Here is a 25,288-nt window from a genome sequence, read left to right as displayed (position 1 = left end):
CACTGAAAAGATGGAGCTGAAATCTTATTGGAGATTTCACAATACCTCTCGTAGCCTTTACACCAGAACACTGAAGTCATTAGTGTTCTTCACTATTAACAATAACATTTTTTTATATCCTTTTTGAATCTTTTCCTGCAGTTTTATTATCCTTTGTACATGCTCTCACACACCTCCAGGACTGATATTCTTCTGAATACTGCATAGTCACCAGCAATTTTAAGCATGCATAATTTCTAAAAACCACGTGTGTCATGACATCATATACTTTGAACTCAAATTTACAAACCAAACCCAACTCCTGCTGGGTTACCCTGTTGCACATTTGTATAATGCAAGCTGCTACTGTTTGCTCCTCAGAACCACCACTAGGGGGTATGTTATCCTCTATAAGCTCAAGCAACCTCGCACTCACCAAGAGCATTTCTCTTTTTAACCGTTGTACTCCAAACCCAGTGCAGGTCTTTCGACATTAACCTCCCGTTTTAAAAGAGGCGAAAACAATGCAAGCTCTTCTGGGAAATGTAGTTATCCTGTAAAGGGGTTAAAGCCACGTCCTGTCAGAGCGAAGCAGACCGGAAAAACTACATTTCCAACAGTGCAACTTGGCCAGCTGACTGTTTGACGGCAGTCCCACAGCTGTAAAAGTTAGTTGGAGGGTGAGAAAGAAATAAACATTTAATAATCTCAGAGAAGAAGAGGGCTGGCGGTGATTTGAAGCGGCATGTCTGAATATCCGCCCTTCCAGTATGGCAAGTCTCGTTTCGACCAGGTACTTGCAGTTTTTATCTGATCATAAACAGATACACTTGTAACAAAATATATTTTTTGGACATAATTTGCGTGGCAAACAGACCACACCCACTCACCGTGTCAGCGTGTTTATGCGTGTGTGTGGTTAGATGCGCTGTCCCGCAGGCGGATTCTTAAACCCATATCAGGAGCATTATACCATATCATATCTTATTGCGCTTTTGAAATGAAAGTCATACCATAACTTTAGGTGAAGCCTTGTGACTTTTAAAGCTGTATCCGAAAGGCTTTAGGTGAAGTTGGGCATTGAACGCATCACAAGAGCAAAGGTAAACTTGTAAAAATCTGTAATATGCAGCTGGTCCATAAATGTTTGGACAGCGACGCAGCTTTTTGTAGTTTAGCCTCTGCACACCACCTCTTGACTTAAAATCAAGATGTGATTAAGGTCAAGGCTTCCAGCTTCTATTCAAGGGGTTTAAAAATAACTGTTCAGTGGTTGGTGTCAATCATTGTACAGGTGAAACCAAGATGAATTTGTACTACAGTGTGCAGGGAGGGAAAGTATGGAGAAGGAGATAAACATGCCTCATTATCTGTCAATCAGGGTGGAGGCAATGTTATGGCACGGTCATGTATGCTTGCCAGAGGAACCGGGTCACTAGTGTTTACTGATGACATGACTGCTGATAAAAGTAGCAGGATGAAATGTGAAGTATACAGGGATATACTCTGTGCTCCGATTCGGCACAAATGCTGTAAAACTGATCAGAAAGCGATTTACAGTGCAGAAAATCATCGAAAGCAGCGAGTCAGAGACACTGAATATTTTTCAATGATTCTAGACTTCAGAAAGTCACTGACTGCAAAGGATTTTCATCCAAGTATTAAAAACAGTCATTTTATTTCAAATTATGTTGATCCAACAAGCTTTTAGCTCCTGAAAAATATCTGTAATTGTTAAATAGTTCCTTGATTGCTTGATTTTAAATCCACTGTGGAGGCACACAGAGCTAAAACTGCAAAATACTGTGTTGTTGTTCAAATGCTTTTTGACCCTCACTGTATGTGCTAACAGAAAATATGCAGGTCAGCTGTTATCATACAGGTATCCCATGAGATATGCTTTTATTCCATCTTATGTTAGCCTTTTATATTTCAACCCTAGTGCCCTCAAAAGCGAATACACACAAGCCTGCACCTTCGAGGCTCTTTCAGAGAAATGTTTATTACTTTATCAGTTTGAACTGTACGACCTTCTTTTGGTGTCTGACTTCTTATATGCCTCATTTAGATAAATGAGACAAATGTCATAAACGGCTCTCTATATGGGGTATAGCGGTTCAGCACCACAAGCCACATGTAACAAAAACCATCGCCCAGGTGAATCAGTTAAGTTTTAACAGAAAATGAAGATTTATTGTGTAATACACTTTTTAGTCTGCTATAAATATACATTTACATCAATTTGTGGTATTTTTGTACACAAATATATTGAGTCAGTAAAAATGAAAAAGAAGAACATAAGACATAAGATGTATACACTCACCAACCTCTTTATTAGGTACACCTGTCCAACTGCTGGTCAACACAAATATGTGATTAGCCCACATGCATTTTGCCATGTAGGCATGTTCTCTGCTCATAAACTAATTTTCTGAATGAGGACGAACGGTGATTTGAGTGCCAGGTGAGCTGGTCTGAGTATTTTAGAAAGTACTGGTTTGCTGGGAATTTTCTGTAGGGTTTACGACAATGTCCTGAAAAAGACCAAAGCTTAATCTCTTGTTCCAGAGGATGGTTATTTGTTTTGGTAGCTCTAATTTCTGTGCTTTCATAGTTTTTTAACCATCACTGAGGTGATTTGCATTTAACTCCAACTCTATTGGTCTAAGTTGGGGAGGTCTCCATCTGTACTCCGGTATAACGGTATGGCATGAACTGTGGAAAAATTGAATTTCCAGCATTCCCTATTTTGATCCTGTGAAATTATTACATGGAGATATTTTTTTGAATTTTCTTTTATTAAAACTGTTAAGTTTACTCCATTGAAAGTGGAATTTCAGACGAAGCTGAAATGTGGAAACCAACTCAAAAGGCTGCGTCTTCATAAATCAGGATCTGATACAACATAATGATAAGATTAAGCCCCTGTTACCCTTCCAGTAAAGCTGAGACAAGTCTGTTCCACTCGAGTATCGACTCAAACTGGTCAAACTGGAGTGGCACTGGTGGGTAATTGAATGTACCAGATTTAACAACTTTTCCCCTGTGCCATGTTTGTACAAACCATCCATATGTTCAGGAAGTCACGAGGCACAGCAGTGAGTCAGATACCAGATTTTCATCCAAATTAGCAGTTAGTGTAATTAAACTCCAGTTAGGGAGGGACAGGAGGCTTTCGAGGCTGCGTGGCACGTTGCTGATTCCCCTAAATTATTCCTTATGCTCGGTTATGAATAAATTCTCGAAAGGTATTTCTGGCACAGTCGTTATTAGAATGAATTGCAAAACGGTGTGAGTAGTTTTGGGTGTGCAAAAGATGCAGATAGGAAACAGTTTGTCTCTGGCATTAATGAGGAGGCTCCACCTGGCGTGTTTAAACAGCTGGCGAGCGGTAATATTGCTGTTTACTGGCCGACAGCTGGAATCTCCATGGCTCTCGATTCATAATCATGATTTGGCTGCATATAATTGATCAACAATTTATATGCAGACTGGGTGGAAAGTTGGACTTTCTGAACTTATACATTCCAGATCAGGATTTTTCCACTGATTATATATTTAAAGTTGCATCTGCAGTTTAATGTTTGGTCTTTAAATAAAAAAAACAATATTGCTAACAATTGCTTTGTATATGAATGAATGAATGTGCATTTCGTTTGTCTCTCAGAACACGTTTTTTGGCCGGTTCAGGCACTTCTTGGACGTGATTGACCCCAGCACGCTCTTTGTGACAGAGGTAAACAAACCTTTGGATTTGTTACATGGATCACATGCGTGGGTTGCTTATTTACCAAGTTAGCCACAGTATCACAATATCTGCATACAAATGACATTAAACTCCATCAGATGATCTGTGATGGTGATCTTTAGAGAAGTCAGGTTTTATATAACCGCAGTGGTTTCCTAGCTGGGCTAAAACGGCAGCACAATAATCTTGTGGGATTCAACATTAGCCAAAATTTACTGAAGGAGGTGTTGAATTAAAGGAAGAAAACCTCAAAGGTATAATTAAAATGAAGGATTCTCAGCTACTGCCAGCAAATGTGCCACCTTTAGGTTACAGGATATTCTCTGTAAATGTTAGGCTGCTCTGCTCATTGCAACATTTCCACAGTTCTTGGTTGTGTTGTGGTAATTTTGCTCATGGAGCCATCACAGCTCTAGTGCTCTGGGTAATGAAGCTGTTAGTGGGTTCTTTGGTGACACTAATAGCTGCAGTACCTCCCAGGATGTGATGAGGTGTGGACATATGGGGCTGCTGGGAGGGGTGGAAAGTGCATATGCTTAGACACTCACCCACACCCACACTGATACACATGACACCTTGCTGGGCCAGGCATCGCCTCAACTTGCCCCTAATTCAGACAGTGGAACAGGGACAGCCCTGATTTGCCTTCGGTCGCACGCACACATGACCTCCTGTGCATACAGTAAAAAAAAAAGAAAAAAGTGCACGGCTAACACTGACACGCACAATTACAGAAACGTGAACACACATACACACACAGATGGCGAGCTCATTAGAACAAATTGGTCCTCATGACCTTGTATTTTCCTCCATATTAGACAATGATCACACCACAGTAAGCTCCTCATTACCTTTTAGGGAACTCATTTGTCACATGAAAATCATCACGGAGGTTTTAGTAAAACATAATTATCACACATTGAGGCCTATAGCAGGAGGGCAAATACACATCTAAGCTGACATAGAGGCGAGAGTGGCCAGACTTGGTTTCACATTTTATTGACTCTCATGTTCCGTCACATCAGAAACGGCTGCGGGAGTGCGTCGAGCTGCTTGACCATTTCAAGCAAGGAACTCTGCCTCTGGGAGTGACGAATGCTCAGGTAAATATGCGTCAGCTTGAGTTGAAAACTCACATCAACATCAGTTTGTGAGAATTCAGCATCTGAAACGCTGCAAACCTTTCTGAAAAGCCTCTTCTATGCAGTCTGACATGTGTCTCCTGCCCTTGAGTGGATTATCTGTGCACTGCAGGCACTAACCGGCCTTTGAGTGCTAAATCAAAAATAGCTGCTTTAATGTTTGTGCCAGGGAAATATTTATGGTATGAACGAAGTTTATATTGTTGCAACATTTTAATAATTAGTTTTTATTTACACCGTTGAAGCAACTTATTCGTTATTAGTTGTACAGTAATTTCTCTGTGAAGCAGACTCTGTGAATATACTTAACCTTCTATTTTATCTAAGGAGGTATTTACAGTCAATATTTTTAATTGTTTAAACGTTCAGATGAAATATTTAAATTTGAAATATCTGTTCTTTTCAAGTCTACTGCTTTTGCAATAGCTGATGTACTACAAACAATTTTAATTGTAAAAATAAACCAAATTTAGTCTTTTTAATTAATTTAATTTCAACAATATTATTAACCGTACAGTCCTGTTAATAATTGCAAAATATAATAATTGAAATTTCATCATTTTTTAATGTAATTTTTTATTTAATTTTCTTTTACATATTAAATTTGTAAACTATATTGTAGACAGACAAACTATCCCCCTTAAACACAGAAGCATTGAAAGACTTTCTACTTTTTCTTATTTATTTTACTTTACAGCTTTGGCAAGCCCAGAAAATAAAGCAGGTAAGATTTCTCTGTTTTTGCTTACTTTGTCTATTAAGAGAAGCAGATGAAATACGATCCATCTCTATATAATGTCATTATTGGGTCCAATCTAAGTGAAACACTCCAAAAAAAAGTAACGTCATTCGAAGCGGGTAAGGTTTGACTGGTGTTACGTGCTTATACCGCAAATATACCAAAGAGTGTACAAAAACAACATTAAAAAAGGCTTCCATGTTGAAGTAACTACATTAAAATTAGACACTGAAGCAGGCGAGCGGTTTTACCTCCAGTGTTAATTAGCTGGAAGTGCCAGCTCTGCAAGATGGCTGACAGTCGTTGAACTACAGGTGCAGCCGGTTAAAGTGGGAGAAAATTATTTAAAGTTTTAATATCTATTTACAAACTGCCAACGTCCAACACTGCCAGAGATTTATATGTTTGATATTTATGCCTCACCTAAATAAAACTTAATTAATGTAATGAATTGATGAATTATTTAATGAATGTATTTTTAAGTGCAATGTCAGCACTGTGAAATTAGTTTTGTACTTTGTTTGGCATTTCTTTAATTTAGATGCTGTTTAAATCTTATGACTTCCCACGTCCACCTTATTCATTTATAAAATGTGCATTTTCATTGGAAAATTAAAAATTAAAAGCTGTTACATCTCAGTTTTTGCTCATATTGAACTCGACACTAAAATGTGTATTTAAGGATCTAATCAAACACTCTAAATACAGATGAACCATAAGTATTCTCTCATCTTTAGAACTAATTTTCTAAACCACGGATGGGATGCAGTGGACTTTACGTTAAAGTATGTATCTTGTCGACATAAACTTGTCTTTGGGTCAGGTTTAATGTGTGTATAAAGGGTTGTTCAGACAAATCTTAAGTAAGTAACTCTTCTTTTATCATTATGGTTGCTATTGCTTCCATTTCATGTGTAGGATATGCAGTTCAGTCTACATAAACAATTTCACACTCTGCAGGAATGAAACCAAATCCAGCTCAAACTGGGCTCCATATGAACACTGAAGGCTGGCTTACGTCCAGGTTTGTTTTTGTATGAGAACATGAAACAGTTGGTGCTCTTGCAGGGTTTCAGGGTTGTCAACTGCCAAAACTCCCCAAAACCGACCTATCCTTCAGCATGGTGCTTGCCTTATTTATGTGCTTCTAAGGTTTATACTCTTTCTGAGTGTTAAAGACCTAGAACTCTTTGTGTAGTTTGTTAGATCATTATAGTTTAAACTAGTCTCCAGATTTTTCTTACTGCATCCCAAGTTCATTCAAGACTAAGAGGAAAATCTATATTCAGCCATGATAGTGGTATATCTATCACATGTACGTATGTGGTCTTTCACAAGTCGAAGCTTGGCTCCATGAGCCTGAGGAAGCAGTGTAATCGCTTTCGTTCTTTTCCAATCTGCAGATTTGATCAGTGTTAAGGCAGTGGGGGAAAGACACATCATCTGTCTTATCTACTTTGTAACAGTGGGAATAGCAAACTGACGGGATAATGTCTGGTGTAATTGCTTGAATATTTGTGTAGAATTGACAAAAAACACCCCACAATCCTTCTAAAATCATTTAAAAGTAAATGGGCTTTCTAAAGTTAGCCTCCTATTTGTCTAGAAATACCTGCCATAATTCCTTTTGGCTGCTTCTGTCTCTTTATGTCATCCAAGATTCACTCAGTGACACTGGAATCGTGGCTCTATGGTGGCCTTACCTAATGTTGCCGGTCCTTCCTGTGGTTCTTTATCACTTTGACCGTCTGGTTAAGTTGTTGTAATGTTGTAGAACGAATCTGAAACTGATCAAATGCTTTCTTGTGTGGTAGATGAGAAGGTAAACCTTGAAAATGCCTCGTACCTTAGTCTAGCTGAAAAGACTGCTGTTAAAATTTGCTCCCTGTTTCGGGGGAGTTAATTAAGCCATTCGATGTGGTTGCAACCAGTTCGTACATTCAGCTGACAGTGTGTGCAGGCAGTCTGCAGGATAAATTTCATTCACTAGACATCCCTTAACTGTCCATGAAAACTGCCTGGTTCAACTTTACTTTGTGTTTTAATATAAATTAGAAGATGATAGCATGCTAACATGCTAAAAACGATAGCTCTCGCTACCCAAACCATAACAGAAATTAGATTTGTTGTAAATATTGCGTTAAGTGTTAGGGTTGGGTTTCTACGGCACCCCACAATTGGTAATGACACTGGTGTTTCGTACTTTTATGCATCAGCATATTGTTATTCCAAGTATTTTACATTAGCATTAGCATCTTTAGCTTCTTAAAGGGAGCTTTTTCTGTGGTGAATACTTTTGGCTTGCTTTAAAGCGTTATACTGTATCCGACAACTCAGTCACTATTTTTCTTTTACTTGTGAAGATAACAACTTTTGTTGAATTTTGTTAAATTACTGCAAACATGTCAAACTGTTATATTTGTCAAAGGAGTAAGGTTATTTTTCAAAAGCTCCCCAAGTGCAATGCATTGTTCCTGAAATATGATTAAATGAGTGATGTAAATAAATAAGTCGATTAGCAATAACTGGTTAATCTATTGATTTGAAACCATTTTCTCAGTGGTTTTTATATATTCAAGTTAATATTAAATACCCTGAGCAGTAACTTTCTTTTAGTTATTTTCACAGCAGTGCTCTCTTTATAAGTCATATGAACTGACTTAACCCAAATCATTCGGTGCTCATTACTGTCTGATTGTTATCATTATGCACTTATTACAGGCCATCATCCACCCCGACACAGGGGAGAAGATCCTCATGCCTTTTCGGATGTCAGGTAGCGTATCTAAGAGTGGAAACTTTGGAGTGGAGGGGAATCTCGGGGCTTTTAAGTGGTCCAATACGGAGGCGTCTTCACCTTAGAGACTGTCATGGCTCAACAGGGCTCTTCAGGTTGTCTCAGGCCTGGAAAAGGTCACGCTCAGCTGGGCGCTGATTAAAACCTCTCTGCTGTGCTGACAGAGATCTACTTGGGGTTTGTGAAGAAGCAAATGCTAGCACTTTGGTTCAGTTTGAAAGCACCCTTTTTGTAGGATGACCGTAGTGGAAGTGAGAACAAAGAAAAGAAGGAAAGGACAGAAGCAATTAACATGTAATTACCAACATACCACATGAATGTCAGACCAATAGGAACTGGCCTCGTGATCCAAAGTTAGAAAGAAGAGAACAGTGTTTTTTGAAGGGCTTGGACATTTCTGCACAAAAGAATAGATTTATAGTAAATCTGAGAAAAAGGGTAGAGGCGAAATTGTAAGAGTGGTAATACTGATCATCTTTTACCAGGTTTTATCCCGTTTGGCACACCAGTGGTAAGAGTGGTTTTCATAAACTCTGTTTTTCCAAAGCACACACTCATACAATACCAATGCTACAAATAATGATAATTTATTGATTTTCCTTTATGAAATCTTTCTTTCTTTCTTTCTTTCTTTCTTTCTTTCTTTCTTTCTTTCTTTCTTTCTTTCTTTCTTTCTTTCTTTCTTTCTTTCTTTCTTTCTTTCTGTCTTTGCAGGTTGTTGGCCTCCTTCTCCCTAATCAAACACTTGCATCTACCGTCTTCTGGCAGGTATTTCTTCGAAATTCATCTCTGGCGTAGTTTGGTTTTCTAAATTACTTCACTTTGTAAACATGGCACATATGCTGTAGGTAGTGCCTCAAGAAAAACAACGAATGAGCAAGTGTTGACTATGATGTGATTTTGTTTTGATAAAACTAAGAATGATCAGTTGTAAAGCTGCGGGATTAATGGAAAATGCTTTAAAAAAGCAGAAACAATAATGAATAGAATAAATTAAGAATTAATTATAAGAAATCCGGGTGGTGTGAGACAGAGGCTGCCACTGTTTAAATAACGGAGTCTCTTCTGTCACTGATTCTGCTCGTATGCTTGATAGAGCCAGTGGCTGAGCCTGTAGGTTAAGATGCTTCTTTTAGCTGATTTTAAATGCACAGGAGAATCACCTTAAATGAAACTTGTTATTATCGCAGTTTATTACATCTTACTATACTTTTCACTTTCCTCTCCTTTGTACGGCAGTGGTTGAACCAAAGTCACAATGCCTGTGTTAACTACAGCAACCGCAATGCCTCCAAGGTACTGTACCTGCATGGCATCCCAGCTGGCCCATTACTACACACATTACAAATGCCTTTTTCTGTTGCTCAGCTAAAGTGCTTTTATAATGTTGTCTCCTCTTGTTTTCTGCCACTTTAGCCAGCTCCAGCTTCCAAGTTCCTGCTGGGATACCTTGGGGCGGTTACCAGTGCAGTGTCCATTGCTGTAAGTCCCAGCAAATCTTGTGTTGACTGATAAAGGAAAAACCAAAAAAGTAAAGCCTTCAACCTTGGCGTGAGTGTTGATGTTGCATAGTTTTTCTACCAAAACAGTGCAACTTCCCTGCTGGCAACAAATGTTTGGAACACCACAAACCCAACAACCAGCTGATCCAAGTAATGTAAATGAGAAATCCATGATTTGTTGTGGACTAAAGACTCATTAACAACTATTTGCGGGATCTGTGTATGTGCTGTGTCTGAAAAAAATCTCTGATTATATCGGCCATTATAAAGGACTTTGAAAATCACCAAATAGTAGTATTAGTCTCATTCGACATCTAAGGATCCATCAGGTTAACTGATAATTCACTGAAACTAGGAACAATGTATAGAAGCAGGTCTTTGTAATCCCTTCATTACCCACAGATGGGGAAAAAAATGTTCAATAAGCCTTCTTTTTTTTTGCAGATTATTTATTAATTTGTCTGTTACATACACTAAACGAAGGGTTCCTGTAACCACCTTGATAACAGAAGAAAATATTGGTAATCTGGGCTTCTGTGCAGTTTCAGCATGTGGTCTTTCACCGCATTACTTCTTCAGTTAAACACCAAATATCCAAAATGGCAAAATTTCAAATAAGGTGGATATCAACATAACTATAAAAAAAGCAGACTTCATAATATCCCAATCACTTAAACGTCTCTTCTTACCTCTATGTCACCACAGAATAAAATGTCATAGGGGCGTAATACCCGTTCACACACCTGCCTGACACAACCCTTAGTGTGGACAAGGAGCTCCAACCAAGCCAATTACTGGTCCTGCTGGGTGTTCATCCGGCTGATGCCCTCAGGCTTGACAATGGCAGCAAGCACAGAAAGAAATTGCGGGGTGTCTGGAGTTTGGTACGACATCCCTGGAGGGGGGCAGGCACGCTCCAATTAAACGTCCGCTCTGGTGACGACCCCCCGCAGGGCTAGAGGGAGCTGGAGGATGAAGTGGCGTGGTGGTGTGTTATTTGAGCGAATATAGCCTTTTGAATGCACCAATCTGAAATGTTAAAACACTGCAAAGTTACGTTCATCAAATGTTTAAACACATTGCCCATAATTTTAGTCCACTTTCTCCCAGTGATCCTTTTTCTGATGCTTGTATGTTTAAGCCTGGTGGTGGCTGTTCTCGTGCTCTGCTCATCCCCTTTGAAAGAAAGAGCTCTGAATTCCAAATTTTCTGTGCTGGCTTTTCACACACACAGTGTCTGATCATATCATCTGTGTCTGGTTTATCTTCAGGTTGGGTTAAACGTTTTAATCCAGAGAGCGAGCCGCTTCAGCCCAACCACCAGGCTTTTGGTGCAGAGGTTCATCCCCTTCCCAGCAGTGGGTAAGTTAAATAAAAATGTAAAAAGTCAGGTGAGCTTCTCGTGGGACAGAGAAGGGTTAAGCCCTGGATGGACATTTAAAGTAAATGTCATAGCTTAGATATTTTTTAGTAATAGTAATAAAACAATTGGGGGTTTTATAGAAACGAATGAAACGCCTTTGGCTAACAGCTCTGCAATAATTGCTATTAAAAGGTATATTTAAAAAAACGCACACACAAGCTGATTGTTTTCTTTTCCTTGCTCTTGATATATTATACCTTTTTATTTAAGCTGTTTTCTGATCACAATAATTCCCTGTATGAAAGCTAAATAGAGCGATTTTTGTCTCACGCCGCTCCCCTCCGCCCGCTCTCCTCTCTGCAGGCTTACCGTCGCGTTGACAGCCGGCTTTGTGTGTGCAGCCACAAAGCTGATTTTCATGCCACTCTCCCGCAAACACAATCACACCCAGGGGTATAGACCCGTGTCCCAGAATGCCCCGGGCTGCTGGCTCATAATTAAATTGTTTGCTTGCCCCCCCCCCCTTTCCTTACCATGGCGGTTCTTCTAATTAAATCAACAGGTTTCTACAGCGCAGCCTTTGCCTGGTAATTGGCTGCTTGTTAGAACTCTGCTGCCGCAAACAAATTGGATAATTACCCTTAAAGTGCCGTCTATGTCAAGGCCTCATTTACCTGATTTCTGTTTGTTCATTGTTGTTCCTGTTGTTGTTTTGCTAGGCCAATATAAGAGGTAATTAAAATGGCTAATTGAAGCGAACGAAAGCAAAGGGCCGTTTGAATTTTCGCCCATTTGATTTTGTTTGCTTACTTAAGGCTAGATTTATTTGTAATAACCTAATCAAGCGGCGGCCTGTCATTCAATTAGATTATGAAGACCTTAACTGGAGGGAAAGCCACGCTGGCAGAAATTTAGGGGGTTAATTATTTGTTGTCTTATTTGTCATTATTTGTGATATTTAGAAAGTAATTATGTACAAAAAATTCTTGGATGTATTTCTGTGAGTGTACCACCAGTTATGAGATGATGATTAAAATGTACACAAATGTAATTATTTTAAATAATTACAAATGACAGGCAGATATTTCAACATTAAGCTGTGCAGATTTTGCATTTTATCAATTTAATTTAGTAATTACTTTGATGCTTTTATTTATGTGTTTAAGAGTTTCTATTTAACTGTAGTGTTTGTTCCTGTTTGTTCCTCGCCACAACCCTGTCTGTCCCTTTTTATTATTAACTGGTCTGGGTAAAAAAATCCCTTATAGGTAAAAAGAGTTATTTGCTCAGTCAATTGAATTCCCCTCACAAAGCGACCTGGCAGCCCTGCGGCCTTTAGTAGAGATAACTCTGAACGCTGTTGTCTTAAATTAAAAAGGCTCGGGGCAGCACCACTAAACTCTCTAAAATGAGTTTGTCTTATTCCTATTAGAGTCAAGAAGAAAGGTTAATCTATATTAACATACATTTGTGTTCATTTTAGTTTTCGTGAATAATCAGAGGGAAGCAACGCCGCTGTTTGTCAACCTGCCAGCCTCTCTGTGATCTGACTGTTGTGTGTGTCCGAGTCTCGCAGAGGCACGGCTTCAGTTTTCTGAACGCTGACACGATGACATGGCAATAATGTTCTTCATTTGAGGAGTGAGAAGAGTAAACAGGAGTTCAGTGTCTTCCACAGGGACACTCAGCGGTGGTAATTGGCAGTTTGGAGTTTTCATAACAATGTCAGTTCAGCCTGTTAGCTTCTTTTACAAGAGATGATTTTCCTTACAGGAGGGAACAAGGGCAAAAGCGATTTCTTAAGCTGTGGTGTTTTCTGACCTAATTGCATATCCTGATGTGTTAAAATGGACTGTAGATCAATGATAGGCTGCTCATCTAACATTATTGTTTAACCAAAAATGTGCAAATAACATGCAGTTGTAGATATTTAATGTAAATATGCAAACAGAAATTATTTATCTGTATTATAGGTCTAGTGCCAATCCTTGAGTTAATGTAGTTAATAGGTTATTTCATTTGAAAGAATAGTCTTGTGCAAGTCTTGAGCCATGCTTCATTTCTTTATATCTTTTAAAATGAATTATCTTGAGTAATAGGTGATTACCAGAGAGTCAACAGCTTGGCCTATTGCAGCGTGGCGTGCAGTGTGACTTCAAAAAATTTGAGGAAACTGTGACAGGCCTAAAAAATGTCTACAGCTGATTAACAGTATCTGAAAATTATATCCTTAAGAAATAGGAAAAAATCCAGCAAAGGGTTCACACGGGACCTGAGTGATACAGCCAACGCGTCAGCTGATCCATGTGTCAGTGAAAGAAGGGTGGCTGTCATTGTTCTTATGGAAAGTAAACAAGGAGAACAGGCTGAAGTATGACAAACTGAACAAGAACTGGACTGAAAGTTGGTGTCAGCAGGCTTTATGGAGTGATGAAAGCAATTTTTAAGTCTGATTCAAGTCATTGTCAGTGTGGACGGAGGAGATTGAGAGAAAAGTACAACAGTGAGTGTCTGTAGCCATCTGTGAAGCACGGCGGAGGCTCTGCCAAGCTTTGGGGCTACAGTCAGTGGGGAGAGTGCCTAAGAGAGTTCAGCCTGTGTTGGAGAATAAATGAGGTCACACCAAATACTGACTTTTAAATGTCATTAGAATTGTACAAACTCTGTTTTTGCCTAATATACTGTATTTCTGTGTATATTTGCACATGTTTGCATGTACACACTGCAGTTATTTCCTATTTTTCTAGCAAAAAGGAAACAAATAAGTGATGACTCGAGCCTTATATGATATAATTTTAAAGAAACATTATGTACGGGTATTACAAGTTTCTTTTTTTAATCAATCTGTGTGTTAAAGTATTATTATTTCTTGTTGGCAGCTGAGTGTCCTTGCAGTTTTACTGCCTTGCTGCCAGTTCTATAGTTAGTTTTATGCTGATTCTTACATTACAACATTTTGGACAAATGATGATTTTTCACTTCATGATAAAAAGTTAAAGGCTCATCAAAGTTATTGTAGCGCATCAGGGTCTGTAGTAAATTTAATGTCAGTCCAGATTTTTAAATATATTTCACAAGAAAACAAAAGGTCACGCTCGTAGAAATCCAAGAGGAAAAGTCAGCGCCACAGGTTAGTCACTCTGAATTTCATCAAAGTGGTGGACCCAGCCATGTGACCCATTGACTGATATTACCATCCTTAGAGCCAAGATGCTTCATTATTTTTGAGCAAATATTTAATAATCACAGGACACTGATGTGGAGTTTACATCTTGAAAAAGAATATGTGCAACTTCTGAATCCATCCATGCAGTTCAGAACAAACAAAGTTTAGTCCTTCATCCTTATAGGACTTATAAAAGGAAATCAAACCTCCCTTTTCCAGTGGGCGTCTTCATAGAAAACCTGTTTATCAGTTAGTAGACTGATTACTTTTAAGGCTGTCAAAACGGTGCTTTTAAAAAAAAAACCTTTTCTATCTCTGTCCATAACATCACGATTTCCTCATTCCAAATATGACTGTATGTTACATTCCTAGTGGCAGTGGCACGTTTCCCTTTGATCTTAAAAAACTTTCTTCTGTCTTCACAGCGAGTGCAAATGTCTGCAACGTGGTGCTCATGAGACACTCTGAGCTGTCAGAGGGCATCAGCGTGCTCGACAACAACGGCAACGTGGTGGGAACATCAAGAGTAGCTGCCAGGCATGTATGTCCTCAGCTCTGAAAATTAAATGGATCATGTTATTGGTATTGCTGTTTAGCAACATATGCACTACAATGCTTTTAAATAGCAAACAATTTAAAGTTTAAGTGTTTTGCTTTCACACGTCAGTATTCGTGCATTTAAACACTTAAATGATTGCATTGTTTCCCAGATTCAAAGCAAATTTATTTGTATTTTTTAATATTCCTGGTTTATGTTTTTTTATGCAGGCTCTCTTGGAGACGGCCCTGACCAGAGTAGTCATGCCCATGCCAATCCTGGTGCTTCCTCCCCTGATCATGTCTGCACTGGAAAAGTAAGAAACACTTCTCAACTTAGTTTAGCCATTGTGTGTTTCCACCTGTTCAGCTGCTGTTTAACACAAGACACCCTGCAGAAGTTCAAATCCAGCATCAGAATTGTTAAGAGAAGTGATTCTTGATGATGCAGAGGCCACTCCGAGTATTTCAGAAACAGCTGATCTGCTGCCATTTCAGTGCCAAACAATTCCTGCTACAGCTTTCGGATGGTAGGATCCCACCTGCCTTATATAAATGTTTCAGGCTGGTGGTGGTGTAATGGTATTTGGGGTGTTTTCTTGGCAGACTTGTTTAAAAGCCACAGCCTACACAGCAGTATTGCTGATGACCTTCCCATTCCCAGGATCCAGGAGGATAACCCAAAGCTCAAATCATCTCAGACTGGCTTCTTGAATATGAATGGGATATTTGCATTTCGGACATGCAGCTGCCTAATCTGCAGCACCTGTGTGATGCTGTCATGTCAATATGTCTGGAATGTTTCCAGCGTCTTGTTGAATCTCTGCCATGAAGAATTAAGACCATTCTGAAGGCAAAACGGGAACCAACCCGATACTAGCACCGATTGGTGCACCTAATAAAGCTATCCTGTGAATGTATCGGACGACTGAAGGCAGAAAGATGTTGATGCCGTTTAGATGTTTGGATTTTCTGATTCCTTATCGTCTGTCTTAAAGTGTGCTGTTGAGATCCATCGCTTTTATATCCACAAAAACAGGATAACAGTAGAAGAACCACACTGTTCCTGATCAAATAAAGAATTCCCTGCAATGTCTTTCAAATGAAAATATAATCTTGACTTTCAATGGAGACTGATCTCTTCCTTTCACTGGAAAGTTGACTCCTCTGGCTTTTTATGCTATTAATTGTAGATTGTGTCTGTTGGAACTGCTGATGTTGACCTCTGTTGTCTGTACGAGTAGTGAGGTTGTGCTCTGCACTTTAAATGCATTCCTTAATATGATTTCATTTTGATATGAATAGTTTTTTTAGGAAAAGAAGACCAAACAGCCAGTGTTTGCAGCAGGAAAATAACTAATTTAATTAAGTCTTAATGGAGAGAATCACTGTCTTTATCAAACTCCATAAACTATTTTTTAAAGAGGCTGATTATGCTGTTATGGCGGTAATGAAGGAGGTGAAAGTTTCATGAGTTAGAATAATTCAAGGATCCAGCTGTCTTCTAATTAAATTACCACAAATTAATTATAAAGCCGTCCAATTTTTGTTCAAGAAAAGAATATTTGTGATTCTCTCGTTATCTACTCGGCTGTTGTTTAATACTGATTCGATACTGCACATCAGCTCTACTGGTTCAGCGTTGTGTGCGATGACGGTAACGGTGCTTTAATGACAAAGGGTGTTTATGCAGATGCCCGTTGATCGATGGCGCGACTGTGCCTGTGGTACAGCGAGGAATGCAGCGGTCTCTGCAGATCCTTGACAGCACTTGTCTAGACCTCTCAGAGTGGGCGGGCTCAGTCGGTGGGGCCGACTGCCCAGGTGTGTTTGGGATTCCTGGCAGCTGAATGACTGAACCGTGAGCGAGAGAGAAAGCAGCGGTGGGGTGAGCGTAGATCTCCGAGGGTTGGCTGCAGCGCTGCTCAGCCGTCCTCCACATCAGCTCGCCTTCACTGGCTCTCAATGGAGCGAGAACAAGGGGATGGAGACACGTCCCCGGGCGGCCCCTCAGTGATGGATTACACTGCTGAGAACAGATACACGGGGAGTGACTGCAGGTTCTGGCCTTCATGTGCTTCAGTAGCTGTGAGGGGGTGCAGTGAATTCTGGACTTTCATCTGTTTATTTATTTAAGTCCCAGACTACATTAATCTGCAATGGGAATTTCCATTTGCTGTAAGATACCCAGGTTACCTGATTCAGAGTCAGGTTTACTGCTTCAGCATTTAAATTCTAAGTCAGGTGTTATTTATAACAATTTAATAATATAAATGATAGTATATTTCCTGCAGTAGCAGTAGCGAGACTGTTTAGATAAACACAATGGTCAAAACTGGCCATGTTAAGGCTCTTTCATATTGAAATATGACACCAAAGATATATTGCTAAAAATAGACATGCTCACCATTATTTTTTCCTTTTTTTGTAACATTTGTGAAAAGTCTGTATTACACAACCCCTCTTGACACATGTTTGCACGCTTCTTTCTGCTCTAACTGGCCAACATGTCAAAATAAATCAAATGATGGCTCAGCAGAAGCGAACGAGTGAATAAAAATGAACCGTTTCGCTGTCAGGAATTCATTTTTAATAAATGGGAACACATTTGGGCACATTTTGGGCAAACTCTAGGACACTTGTATAATAAAAATAAACAATATAAATATGATATCCTAGATTTAGTAATTTAGAAATTGTTTCTGTTAGTCCACATTAAAGGGGAAAAACAGTTGTAGTTGATTATGTGTTAATTTCTGATGCTTTTATTTGCTGTTTCATTTCACAGTAATGCACTTAGTTATAAGTAGAACGACTAACAATATTAAATTTGATTATGATGCTGCTTTTTATTTTTTTCCTCCATCATCATCTAGTGCTGTGTTTCGCCACAGGTCAGCAGGGGATAGTCTAACAGCCAGTTTGATCATGGTAACAGGGAGACACAGGTCCATGTAAACAGTTCAACCTGGGTAAGACCTTGACCAAAATATGGCCACTAGCCAGGTTGTAGTCAGATCCCGTGAATGCAGTATTACATTAAATGATATCACTGATTTTGGTTGGTTTCAGGTTTTTCACCTGACCAAAAAGGGGTTTTAAATTTTGCACATGAGCCCGAATCCAAGTTCCTGTCACCAGAGGTGTGGACTCGAGTCACATGACTTGGACTCGAGTCAGACTCGAGTCATTAATTTTATGACTTTAGACTTGACTTGAAAAAATGTTCTAAGACTTGTGACTTGACTTGGACTTTTACACCAATGACTTGGGACTTGAATTGGACTTGAACCGGTTTACTTGAAAAGACTTGATATTTTACCCCAAATATAAAATTTAACATGCATATTATATAGAGATTGAAAATGTGACGTCATTCACGGGTAGAACCGCAAAGGATTCTGGGAACTCGTGGCAAGCGGTACTAGCGCACGCAGGCTTTCAATTAAAATCAGTTACACAGAGATAAAAAGAAACACAAAAATGTCAAGAAGCTGTTGTATTATTAACTGCAATAGCCGGTCGCATGACAGCCACGGGAAGCCGACGGGTAAAGAGATCGGTTGTTATCGGATTACGTCGTTGAAGAGAAATTGTTCGAGCCATGTTTCCGAAGTAACAAAGACGCGACGGATGGCCTGGATTGCAGCCATTCAAAGATCAAATATAACGTCCCAGAACACTCCAGCTCACAGGTTAGTCTGCTCCAAGCATTTACACGAAGGTCAGTGTTTTTTAGTAGTTAATACCTCATTTTTCTTAACATAATTGGTGATATAGGTTACAAGCAAGTCTGGCGCTGAACAGAAATTGTCGCGCTATGCTCCTTTATTTATTGTGCATAAATAGTGAATTGTCCTGACACAATATTGCGTTTCGCTTCTGTTATTATGGTACATTGACAAAAACATATACTTTTATTCACAGGATAAAACAGGTTTTTTGTATCACTAATTGCCCAGTACGATTACAGCATACAATATTATTGTCACTGCTACATTTCTGTGATGCTACCAGAAATTATTTCCACTACTAATTAATTACCGTTGAGCTCAAAGGTCCTATTAATAAACGGTTAATGAATGTGTATTTATGAAGACGATTTGTGAGACTGGTAAACTTATGATATGTACGATGGTCTTTCGTTCTACACGGTGCATTTCAAGGTCCTGCACCCATCCGTCGGTAAACTGTACCTGGGCTTGTTGCAGTGACCGGAAGTTACTAAACTTCATGAGTGTATGCACTCACTCCAAGAACCGTATGATTATAAATATGCATATAAATATGCTACGATGAGATAGCTGACTTCATCTAACTAGCAAATGTTGTCCAGGCTACGTTGGTGATTCAGTTTTTTTTAATGTGTATGATATTTTTATCATGCGATTTTAAAGCTGGTCCTACAACCGCATCCAAGAATAACATGCAGCTTATCTCAGAACTGTCGGTGAAAATTATTCTTGGAGCTAGGTTTAATTGAGCTGCATTTTAAAGAGGTGCAATTTCACAATTTGTGTATATTTTCTAAGTTCACTATTTTGTCATGTGTTGAGAAAAACACAGATTTAAAAATTACATGGTCTAATATTTACATTTAGCATAACTGCAACATTATTTTTTCGTTGTTTTTTTTTAAAGACTCGAAAGGACTTGAAATTCAAAGTTTCAGACTTGTGACTTGACTCGGACTTTTACACCAGTGACTTGAGACTCGACTCTGACTTGCCTGACATTACTTGAGACTTGACTTGAGACTTGAGGATAAAGACTTGAGACTTACTTGAGACTTGCAAAACAATGACTTGGTCCCACCTCTGCCTGTCACGTCTCACATACCTTGCAACTTTTCTCCCGTTGACTTTTTTTGTTAAAAATGCAGTTTTCCACGTGTGTGTGTGTGTGTGTGTGTGTGTGTGTATGCGCGTGCGTGTGTGTGCACGGAGCCTAATTAAACCATGGCAGCCATATGTGTTAATGAGCTCTCTCATTAGGCAGTAGCTCTCCTCGTTAGGGGGAGAGGCGTCGCTAGCGGTGGAGAGACAGAGCGGCTCTTTCTCAAGCTCCTGCTGAGCTTCGCTGTCCCGCTCAATGTAGAGGGGGATTATCCTAGTGGAGGGTTAGCGAGGAGAGAGAGGAGAAACATATTTCATTCGTTTGATTTATTAAATGCCCTTAAAAAAATTAACATGCATTTGTTTTCTTTAGCTCATGGGAATACACTTTTGAAACCTTTTGCAAAATGTTAGCAAAGGATCATGCGGTTCAGTTTTAACTGCATAAATGGTGATTAAAGGCTTGTTTAAGCTAAACATGTGTAACGACGGAGTGGACAGCTGATAGTGTGTGTGAAATCAAAATGTTTTGATCTGCTCACCTGCTGATCCACGTGAGTTTTATCAGGTCCTGACAAATGACTTTCTTGCCGGGGTTTATTTAGCTTAACTGCACTGAATTAACTTCGGTGATGAATGGTGTGGAAAAGTAGCCTGCCTAGTGCTGCATAGGTCTTGTGCTGACTGGCACCTGAACAGAGTTGGAGACTCCGTCAATGTCTTGGGTGTTTGTCATGTTCCTTTCTTAAGCACATTTTGCTGGGACCCTGGCCAGAACCTAAAGTTTTCAACAGAAGATTATAAATATAATAAGATGATCCAGCTTTTATTCACCTTTATTTTAAAATGTGTAGCTGGTTGGTCCCTAAACACTCATAGCATATGTGTGTTTGTTGACTATATATGCAGCCCAGGCTATGTTGCACTGTGTTGTGTGTGAGAACCTGTTGCTTTTGCCCATGGTCTGGGTGTATGGCTGACAACTGACTTGTTTCTTCTTCTCTGTTTCCCGTCAGGCTCCCTCTCCTGCAGAGACAAAAGAGGCTCGTCCTGCCTGTCCACAGTCTCGTGTGTCTCGCTGCCTTCAGCCTGGCTCTGCCGCTTGCCATCAGTTTGTTTCCACAGATGTCGCAGGTACTTCATGCCCAATTCTTTTTCTCTTAAGGAGCATGCAGTTGGAGACATAATTATTTGATCCCCTGCTAAATTTGTAAGTTTGAAGTGAAGTGAACAGGCTAATCTTTATGGTCGTTTTATTTTAATTGAGAGAGACGAACTATCAACCAGAGTCACTTGCTTGTTGCCTTGGGGGTATGTTTTGAGGTCTGATGGAAGATCCATCCATGACCCAATTTAATTTTAGTGTTCTGGCCGAGAGAAGGAGGTTCTCAGGCAAGATATCACGGTACTGAGGAAGCCGTCTTCTAAACTACGCAGAAAAATAGCCCCAAAGCATAAGATAAGATGAGATAGAACTTTATTAATCCCTCGGGTGGGTTCCTCTGGGAAATTCGATCGATAATTCGATAATGTTTCCACCTTGACTGTGGGGATGATGTTCTTTGGGTCATACTCTGCATTTCTCTTCCTCCAAAGATTTTTGGAACTGTGTTATCAATGGTGTTCTTGGTGACCGTGGTCCCAACTGCCTTCAGATCATTAACAACCTCCTCCGGTGTAGTTTTGTGCTGATCCACCACCGTTCTCATCATCATCCTCATCCTATGAGCCAAGATCTTGCATGGAGCTCCAAACCGAGACTCACTGATGGTCATTTTATATTTCTTCCTTTGATTTTCTCTCTCTGCATTAAAATGAAAATACCATAAAAAAGACAGTTCATTTATTTTGAAGTGAGCATACTTACAAGTTCATCAGGAGATCAAATAATCATTTCCCCCGCTGTAATTTTTCAACATTGAATAAAACAGAACAGACTTAAGCAGGGCTTTATATTGGGTCTTCTAAAATTGCAGATATGCTGGATGTGTGTTCGAGCATATGTGTCTAAATTATGAATGTTTGAGTCTCTGCGGTGGCACAGTTTTTGTTCTCCTGCCTAATGCTCGGTTGCTCATGCTCAGTCCTGAGATTTTGTTCATTGCAAACACAGAGCTGCAAATGTAAAGCCTCAGGTTGAATGATGATGTCGGTGACCAGCGTCTCCTGACCTCTCCAGTATTCCCCATTGAGCTGTGCAGCAGCGCTGTCCTAATGAGGCGCCGCCCTCTGAGACTCAACCTGCTCTGTTATGATCTGCCCAGAGCCACCATTGCCTTTATTCACCGCCACTGATGCCATCCAGACTAGCGGGCTGAGATCTAACTTTAGCCTTATTGCCTCAGTATGTATCATTCTACTCATTAAACGGCAATGGCACAATTATGTTTTTCCACTCCATCTCCCTCTCTCTTTGTCTCCTCTCTGCCAAATGACTTGCTGACACAAGCCAACCAGCTCTGGCTTTAAAATGTTTAGGATTTAATTACCACTTGAAATAGCTCAGACAGCCATATGGCAAAAAACTTCAGACATATGTGCCGCCAACAGTCCTGTGAAAAGCTGCCTCCAGTTCCACAGAGGGGCCTGTTTTTTTTTCTTCTCACAAGTCCTTTTTGCACTTTCACAAGGATAGCAGATGAAAAAAAAAAAGGGAAAAAAAAAAAGATCTCCCCAAAAAGCAACATGAATGCCCCACTCTCTTGGACCCCCCGCCTACTCAATTTGTCCCACTTCCCCATTTCACACCTACCAAGATGTCTGATTAGGATTCTGCCTCCAACTCCAACAGCCATCTGTCTCTGGTTCAAATATTAGGTGATGCAAACCTCAAATTAGACTTTAATCTGGCAAATTGGCTCTTTTTGCACATTAGCAGTAAATACAGAACATTTAAAGCCTTTGAGAATTACAGTCAGTTTCCAGTCTCTATGCAGCGGTTCGTGTCGGTGATATACGGTTGCATATACAGCACGCACATACTGCATCGAAGCTGTTATATCTGACGATTTGTGCGAAATATTTCCATTTGCACTACTGACCTTTTCTGTCCTGCTTTGGTTTCCCACAGATCAGTGTAGATCAGCTGGAGCCAGAGATCGCCATGGCAACCGACTGTAAGATTGTGACATACAATAAAGGACTTTGAGTGATCGCTACCAAAACTGAAATGTGAAGAAAGGACGCGCAGCCCGTCGTGGCTCGAGCCGCCCCGACGCTGCCAGGGAATTAATTGTGTCAAATTTGGCTGCTGCTGCAGTGGCTTTAGCACACGTTTGGACAACAACAGCTGATACGAAGAATCAGCAGCAACAGTGATAAGAAAATATGTATCACAACACGAGGAGACAAAGCCAAACAAGTGCATTTTGAGGGTAACAGCCCAGTTAGGTTGATTAATTAGGTTAACAAAACCCATAAGCTTGCTTGGTTCCTTGAGGCTTTTTCCACAACGAGCAGACCGCTAACCATAGATCAAAGATGGGCAAATTAAAATGTCTGGACAAATAAATGTGTAAACTGTGAATGAAATGAAGATACAAATGCTTCCCGCCTTTTTTTTTTTTTTTTTGACCCTTCAATATGAGTCAGTACCTTCCTGTGACCCAAGGCGATGTATGTCTATAACCTGGAAGTATTTCAATCAACGTGGAAATAAGAAAGCAGCCAAGATCAATCTTTTTGAATCTGAATGATTATTTTTGCTCTCTTGGGGTGCTGTGACTCACGTTCGCAACTACTGATTTATGTATTTTTAAAGTAGCTTTGCTGTGAATTGCGTTTCTCTGGTGTCTGCACAACAAATATATACACAGCCTGATTGTGTTTGTTTAAGTTTCCTTGGATCTCAATGAGCCAAGTGTTCCCTGTGACCACTATCAGCTTTAAATTCCTCCAGTGAAAGAGTGACTCAGTTTCTAACCACAATGGCAAATAATAAAAAAGTTGCAGTTTTGGTTCAGAGTGAAAACCAGAACATTATAATTAAGCAAATATTGCAAAAGCATAAATAAATACACAATTGTGACATTTTATTTCGGTGATATATTGCATTTATTTATTTCTAATTACATCTATGTTGAATATTATTTTTCAGCCAGCAAATGTTTTTCAGCGTCATCTCTAAAGGTGCTGTGGGTTGTGCCCTATAATTTCAGTTTTTCAGCTATACTTTGAGCTCCGTGTAAATGCTACCAGGGCATAGTTAGCAGCATTCTTTCAGTAATTAGACGTGTAATTCTGTGTGTGCGTTGCACTGCATGATTTATCACTCAACGAGGAATTTTAAAGCCAGTGTAATTTGTACGTTTTACTGAGAAAACAGAAAGCTGCAATCATCCCCCAGAAAGCAAGTAATGAGAAAATCCTGATTAAACCCACAGTGATTCGGTCGAGTTTTCTAACACCTTTGCAGCAACAACAGCAGCAGCAGCTCCTAAACCTACACGTCTGGAGAGACACTTGTTATTCACGCTGTTTTCCTGCTCTCATCCTAAACTCTCCCCTCTGCTGACTAAGGCGACACGAGACCGGGCGTTTAGGGAGATGAGCTTGATTTTTGCCTTTAATTGTTTTCCTAACAGACGACTTAGAGGTGCAGCTCGCGTTAATTGCGCTGACCTTATAGCTAATCAAGATGTGATTAGGCTTAAGCAACCCGCTCACCATCAAGACAGCTTTTAGTGTCAGTGAGCTACTGTACTGTTTAAAAATAAGCCCATTTGATTGTGTTTGTTTAGATGATTGGAAACCGTCAATGTCTCTTACAATGTATTTGCACCTGCAGTGAGTATAGGATATCCTGGAACTCAAAACAAAACATATGGCCCCTTTACACCTCCAGATGTCTGATGTATTGTGCACCGCTGTTAAAAAAAAACAAGAAAAAAGTGAGCACTACTGCAGTGCATTTTACTCGTACGTCTCCGTGCCTCTTAGCTTACAAAACAAGTCATCAGGGTCAGCCGTCAGGGCTCATCTCTAAAGCCTCGGGGTCATTAGGCAGAGGCTCCTTCCGTTTCCTTTGACAGGTGATTACTGTGGCAGTTGGTGAAAAGGCTTCTGCACAATGCCAACTACTTTCCCTCCTTTTTTTCCAGGAGTTTCAGCCTCTGGATGGGAATGATTTCTGTGCTATTTCTGCTGGAATTCAGAGGAAATACAGACTGATGGCTAACACACCTGACACCTGTGCAGCTGTCCGGCAACATTCCTGACACATCAATCTCAAAGAGAAACCACCTTAACGGGATGTTGGATTGCACCACCCACCTAAGCTTGCTGCAGCTTACAGCAAAAAGAACAGTAAAATTCTTCATTTGTGCTCCAGTATTGCCGGGTTGTCATTCCCATCACTTGCATGCATCTTGAGTTTGAAAGTAAGACGTAATAAATCAAATCTGCAACTGCAATGGCTGTAATGAAATGTAATCTTGCAGTATCTGAAGTTTAAAAAGAAAACACTTGAGTTACACACACAC

The 25,288-nt window shown here is 39.8% G+C and overlaps 1 protein-coding gene across 4 annotated transcripts; it reads left to right on the top strand.

Moving 5' to 3' along the window:
* Positions 1–625: 625 nt before the first annotated feature.
* On the top strand, positions 626–25,288 carry sfxn5a (sideroflexin 5a). Of its 4 annotated transcripts, XM_080870025.1 has the most exons (15): positions 626–772; positions 3,647–3,715; positions 4,753–4,830; positions 5,567–5,593; positions 8,330–8,384; positions 8,891–8,916; positions 9,120–9,173; positions 9,645–9,701; positions 9,822–9,887; positions 11,179–11,269; positions 14,862–14,977; positions 15,205–15,290; positions 20,825–20,942; positions 22,879–22,924; positions 24,908–25,288. In XM_080870025.1, coding segments are annotated over exons 1-15 (939 nt in total). In that variant the 5' UTR covers positions 626–724; the 3' UTR covers positions 24,910–25,288. The 4 variants fall into 4 exon arrangements, 3 of the variants coding, with proteins under 3 accessions (XP_080726151.1, XP_080726150.1, XP_080726152.1); XM_080870024.1 differs by lacking the exon at positions 24,908–25,288 and having other exon boundaries at positions 22,879–24,884; XR_013970197.1 differs by lacking the exons at positions 22,879–22,924; positions 24,908–25,288 and having other exon boundaries at positions 14,862–14,973.

The sequence above is a fragment of the Rhamphochromis sp. 'chilingali' genome (genome assembly GCF_963969265.1).
Source record: "Rhamphochromis sp. 'chilingali' genome assembly, chromosome: 21".
Classification (NCBI taxonomy): Eukaryota; Metazoa; Chordata; class Actinopteri; order Cichliformes; family Cichlidae; genus Rhamphochromis; species Rhamphochromis sp. 'chilingali'.
Note: the sequence above shows the minus strand (reverse complement) of the source record. Positions and strands in the feature narration are given on the sequence as shown.